The 6,359-nt window shown below is 43.7% G+C and overlaps 1 protein-coding gene and 1 pseudogene across 1 annotated transcript; both read left to right on the plus strand.

The window, feature by feature from the left end:
* Positions 1-330: 330 nt before the first annotated feature.
* On the plus strand, positions 331-3,549 carry LOC119286236. Its single transcript, XM_037565609.1, has 9 exons — positions 331-484; positions 617-738; positions 1,308-1,404; positions 1,521-1,580; positions 1,843-1,905; positions 2,006-2,206; positions 2,288-2,390; positions 2,479-2,696; positions 3,087-3,549. The coding sequence occupies exons 2-9, from the start codon at positions 617-619 to the stop codon at positions 3,174-3,176; spliced, it is 954 nt and encodes a 317-aa protein (XP_037421506.1). The 5' UTR covers positions 331-484; the 3' UTR covers positions 3,177-3,549.
* A 1,203-nt stretch (positions 3,550-4,752) lies between these two features.
* On the plus strand, positions 4,753-6,359 carry LOC119286237 (annotated as a pseudogene).

Below are 6,359 nucleotides of genomic sequence, written 5' to 3' on the forward strand. Positions count from 1 at the left end.
ATTTGGCCGCAGCCAAAGGATACATGCAGCATGCATAGTGCGCCGGCCGTGCCGTGAGTGGAGGTGCCCACGAACATCGCCGTAGCCGGCGGGGACAAGCTGGGGTGGTGTACCTGGCGTGGAGGGGCACTCCGGCGGCGATGTGCCGTGGCGCATCGCAACTGCGGCTGTAGTTTGGGGGCGCTGGAGATTAGAGACGGCTGTTGCTTTAAGATTTGTACCGCCAGGTGTCGCACAGGGCAGAGGGTCTCACGATCGGTCCTGTACGACCCGGTCGTATAAGATCGGTCCTACCTTTTCCACGACTCTGACATGTTGTCCCCGCATCCGCCTATTTGACCCACTAATCATCTAGTCCCCCTTAGCACGTGGCAACGGGCGCCTTGGCCCCTTCTCGTGTTCTTCTCTTCGAATCGAGATCACGACCGCGAGTGACGACGCGAATCCCCCCAACTTCAAATTTGCCACTCGCCCTCTTCCAAAGGTAACATCTTGATCGAGTTCCCTGCGGCGGGCACTTCAGATCGCTTCTTCTTCACCCCCACTTTTCCGTTGTTGTAATTTTTGCGTAATTGTTCTGACCTTTTTGTTTCTGGCTTGGATTCCGTTCTGTCAGATGGCTGCTTCGGCGGCCTTCGCGGCGGTGGCGGTCATGATGCTGGCGGCAGCGCACTTGGCCGTTGCGGCGGCGGCTCCGGTGACGGCCCCAGCCTTCCTCTGGGCGCCTGAGAACTATGGGTATGCTTGATTGGGTTTCTCCCAATCTTCTCATTATGTCCACGTCTAGATGGATGTCTGGTGCTCGATTTGTCGGCCGTCTTAAAAATTGCGCTTGGTTACACACGATTAGCTCAATTAGGACTTAAATGCCTTAATGTGAGTTTCTATTTATAGATTCACATGGACAGAGATTCTATAAAACTGCATGTTCCTCCACTACTTTGCTTAGAAAGAAAAAGAATTAGTTTCTGCAACCTGGCACAAACATAGAGATTGAAGCATAGGCATCGGTTAAGGACCTGGGTTAAACTGGCATTTAATTTGCCTAATTAGCACCGCAAAATCATTGGTTTCCTTATTTATTAACCGAACCATCTGTGACCGCTAGTTCGTTTTGGATATATATACAACCTTGACCTTTTGATGACAACCGCTTATATGGCGTGTTATGAACTGTTACAAGACTAGTCGATTTTATTATATCGTGTTCATTTGTGGAGAACATTTATTTTAATAAGATTATAGTATTGCATGCTCCCTGTTTGGGTTTAGATCGCATCTCATGCTGCTACTTCCTCCAAATTCAGTTCCCACGAGGCTAAAGGAGTAGTCCACTATCAGACAATGTCACCGGCAAGTTTAGCAAAATCTGTTCTTGATGAAGGTGGCTGGTCAAACTTGGTGGTGAGTTTTCCTCACATATCTCCATTTGCAAAACTTGAGTTCTTATCCAACTATTCAAGCACCAATCCTTGTTTTACACAGTTAAATAACTCCTGACGTTGTGGTTTTGTTGGTAGTGTTCAAGGGAGGGCTCCTATAAGGCTGTTGACATTGCAGTTGTTTTTCTTGGCTCGAAGGTACTATCTACTGGAAACTCATGTCTGTTACTGTTTATAAATATGCACTGTTTGTTATTGAAGCAAAACTCATATGTACCTGAAAGCTGAAATGCATTTTTCTAGATATATCTGATTAACAGTGTTGATCAATTCCAAGAGACCATGAAGTTTCCTTGTCCTCCATGTATTAAGCTGTGTGGCAAAATTGTTAACTGAGCGTAGTACTTTGTGTGGAATATGCTCATTCTTATATTGGTGCTGACATATGTTGTTCCCTTAGCTACAATCGTCAGACATCTCTAAAGATAAGCAAGCTGATACATCTTTGGCAGACACACTAAAGGTAAGCACTGGCACTCTTGTGTTTTATCCCTTTTTTGTTATTTGTATTGTCAATGCATAAAAAAACTAACTGTTGATAATCTGTATTCTTCTTTTACCAGCTCTCCTTCACAGGCTCAGAGTTTTCCATGGCATTCCCTTATGTTGCTTTGACAGATAATGACAAATTGGAGAGCTCATTGCTATCTGGACTTGCTGAGAATTGTGACAATGATTTTCACGGAAACCACATCACATACACAGACACGTGTACTGTAAGTGGTGAAGATCTGAAGAAACATCAAAGCATGGATTCTATTCGCGTATGTTATCTTAGCTTTCTCTAAGAGAACTTCTTTCCTTTCTTCTATCTTCATTTCATATCGACAACATATACATTCCAGGACTTAGTGATGTCACGGGAGAGAAGCAATCCAAGGGGAAAGGCTGATCTAATTGTTTTCTGTAATGGTGGTTTCAAGGATTTAGATAATGCAAAATCAGAAGGTTACATTAAGTGAACTAGGTTTTGTTTGTCCACCTTGAACTCTAGTATAACTTCAACCTGACATTCTTCTGTTCTATCCTACATCAGGGGAGTTGCTTTCCGAGCTGGTTTCTGTGCTGAAAATGTCTGAGGCCAGATATACAGTTCTTTATGCTTCCCAACCCTATGGTTTACTGGAGAACCCTTCCAACCTACCATTAGCCAGGTATCTTGCAGAGAAGACCAACACTACTACTAAATCTGGCCTAGGCAAATGTGATGGGGAGTGCCTAGTAAAATCAAGTCTTCTGGAAGGAACTTTTGTTGTAAGTTACCTGGACTCTGTTTTGTTACTGGTCACTTCTTGTGCTCTGGCTGTTTATTTTCCTGAAATTTTGTATCAGTTTATTAGTACTAAATATAACTCTATTACCTTCACTACAGCTGCCAACTACTCCCTCCGTTCCTAAATATAAGACTTTAGAGATTTCAATATGGACTACATACGGAGCAAAATGAGTGAATCTACACTCTAAAATGCGTCTATATACATTCATATGTAGTCCGTATTGAAATCTCTAAAAGGGCTTATATTTAGAAACGGAGGGAGTATGTTGTTGCGCCTTTGACCTGTAAAATGCTCCTCTGCAGTTTGTAGAAGATTACTGCTCTTGATATCCTTGTAACATTTTCTCACACTTGCCTACAATCTGCAGGGACTAGTGCTGCTGATCATTTTGATATCAGGACTCTGCTGTATGATGGGAATCGATACCCCCTCGAGGTTTGAGGCTCCCCAGGATTAGGTAGGAGAGTACAAAATCCCATAGAAGCCTGCCAGATATGAAAGCTCAAGGCAGGCGTGAGAAATACAAATAGCCAATTTGCACTCTGGATATAAGTTGCCTCATACTTCCTCCGTCCCAAAATAAGTGTCTCAACTTCGTATTAACTTGTGTTGAGACACTTATTTTGGGACGGAGGGAGTATATGTTACCAAGACACGTGACCGATTTTTTGTATAATATTATTACATCTCGGACCTATGACCGACCAGAAAGATGTAGCTGAGCTCAAAACATATTCTTATGCCAGGCTTGTGTTATACCAACCCCCCCGCTTCAGGCATTTTCTGTGAATAACCTGGAATTCAGGTAGTCAGTAAAATGGCATTGTCCATGAATAAAATCTTTTTTATTTATTTAGTACTGGTTGCTTCATGTTCGCACGGCCAAGCAAGTGATGGCATCTATGATCAGTACAGGTACAGTTATTACCACACATGCATTCTGATTATTTGCTGCACTAAATTGTGGTTACTGGAAGTCAGAAACTGAGGCATGAAGTGTTTTGCGTAACCAGCTTTTTTACATGTTAGAGTTTGATTGATCAACCATTTGTCTATTATCGCGAGTGCTCACATCATTAATTAGGTTTTCTTTACATGAGTCATTTTTCTTTCCGCTGTCGGCTCGGAGAAAACAACAAAACTATACGTGATTCACAAATGCACGGGATTCCACTGATAGAAGAAGCCAATGGCTATACAGAAATACATAGAACAAAGGTGAAAGCATCACACATTGGCGGTAGTAGTACGTGATTCACGAACCGGATCGGCCGGACCTTGTTTGTTGCGCGCCGACGTGCATGGAGCGAGAAAGAAGACATCAGGGAGGAACTTGAGACTGCCGTTGGACATTGCCTGCTAGCCGTGTGCGTGTCAAACTTTGCAGAAAGGACACCGTGTATCTAGACGAACCGTAACGTGAAACACGACCCTGATATGAAAGCGATGAACGGGGGACCACCTTAGAGCACGCGCGGTGTGGGCTGGTGCAGCTTAAGCTCAGGAGCAAAAACATTTTGGCTTAAATTGCTCAAATTCAATTTAAGACTGGATTCAGAACAAACCCGCACAACAGAAGACATGTACAAAATTCAAATGAATCGATCTACCGTGCCAACACATAATTATATCCAACTTCAAATTCTTCCATGCTGTTTTCAGCCTGAGGGCAACATAGCGGTGTGCTTCTATTATTGTCTAAAAATCTACTCTGGTGCAAATAGCCAAATAGTAGGCGTTTCCGTTAACAAACGCAATCATCGACAACTTAATATGGAACTGAGGGAGTAAAAGGAAAACATGAACTCCGGTGCAAATAGCCAAATAGTAGGCGTTTCCGATATCGGACGCAATCGTCCAATATGGACCAAGCGATGCTGCCCGAGACGGTTCGTGATAAACGCCCTTGTTGGATAAATTGATTTTGAGGGCCATGCATGTATCAACCACTTGTGTCAGGATATATCTATCAACGTCATCTGCCTTGTACATCTATAAATAGGCTCTTCCCTCCATCAACCCACGACATCAACAGACACACATACACACACAATCCTGCCTATAGCCACCATGTCTCCTCAGCCTACCTTAGCCACCACCACCACGCCTGCTACTGGGCCTAATGCTTCCTATTTCCAAGCAGCTCCTGTTAGCCAAGAGACTATCCAGCGAACGGAGGTTCTTCTCCACCTGTACGCCTACCAGCACGCCCAAGGAAAACCAAATGCTAACCAGACTGTCATAGTGGATCCAAAGCTCCCTGCGTGTTTCGGTGCCCTTGCTGCTAATGACTGGACCATATATGATGGCACTTGCACCAACGCAAACCTTGTTGCGCACGCTCAAGGTTTGCACATTGGTGCTGGTATGACCAAAGAAAATTGGTTCATTTGTTTCAACATGGTGTTTGTGGACCAAAGGTTCGACTTTCTTTTCGAATGAAATGGCCAGTGAGTGTAAATTTAGTGTGTGTATTAATGAAAGCTGTTAAGTTACTATTATTTAGTTTTATTTCCTAGCATGTTAAGTTTCTAATACAGTTGATGCAAACATATTTAGTTTGCACACGAAATAAAAGCCGACTAAAATAGTTTGAACTCTGTCACCACAAAATCCGCCTCGATTAATTTGTCAACTACATATACTTGGCATAGGTTTATGGGTTCCAGCTTCAAGGTGATGGGAGATTTTCGAGGAAACGCAGGTGAATGGGCAATTGTTGGTGGGACGGGAGAGTTTGCATATGCACAAGGTGTCATAACCTTTAACAAGACCTGGTCGGCCCAGGCAAATGTCAGGGAGCTTCATGTTCGTGCTTTGTGTCTCTCCTTCTCAAAAGCACCGGTGAGTTCCTTGAAATGTATATGTCCTTGCTCTCTTTTAGTGAAATTTAAAACTTGATTTTATCAACACAAACCTAGCTTATACCATGCATATATATAATCATGATTATTACAATAGGAAACACCTTGCTCAAGGACACCACGACAGAGCTCTGTCACCAAGATCGGCCCATGAGGTAAAATAAGTGGAGAATTTCTTGACGTTCCCACGACACCGCAACGTCTAAAGTGTGTGACCATCCGCCATGGAGTTGTCATTGATTCACTTGCATTTTCCTTCATCGACCAAGCTGGTGGACAACATAACGTTGGCCCATGGGGTGGGCCATGCGGGCACAACAAGGACACAGTGGGTTCATGCTTTAAACATTTTTCCTTTATGCATGCATTTTCGAGCACTCATAATGTATTTCATGCATGCAGATTTAATAATTTGGTGATCTCTTTTCCTCCATGCAGATCGAGCTTGCTCCATCGGAGATTGTGACAGAAGTCTCTGGAACAATTGGTGTATTTGGAGAAGCCAATGTCGAGTACAATGCCATAACATCACTAACCATTACAACAAATGTCCGGACGTACGGGCCCTTTGGAGAACCGCAGTGTACTCGTTTCAGTGTTCCCGTGCAGGACAATAGCAGCATCGTGGGTTTCTTCGTGTGCGCTCGGAAATACGTGGAGGCGCTCGGGGTTTACGTGTGTCCACCTGTTTCAAACTAGTCCCGAAGTGTTTCACACTCGGTGCGCCTTCCACCTTTCTACTTTCTATGTTGTGCCAATAAAGGAGGTTATATACT

The sequence above is a fragment of the Triticum dicoccoides genome, chromosome 4A (genome assembly GCF_002162155.2).
Source record: "Triticum dicoccoides isolate Atlit2015 ecotype Zavitan chromosome 4A, WEW_v2.0, whole genome shotgun sequence".
In the NCBI taxonomy this organism is placed as follows: Eukaryota; Viridiplantae; Streptophyta; class Magnoliopsida; order Poales; family Poaceae; genus Triticum; species Triticum dicoccoides.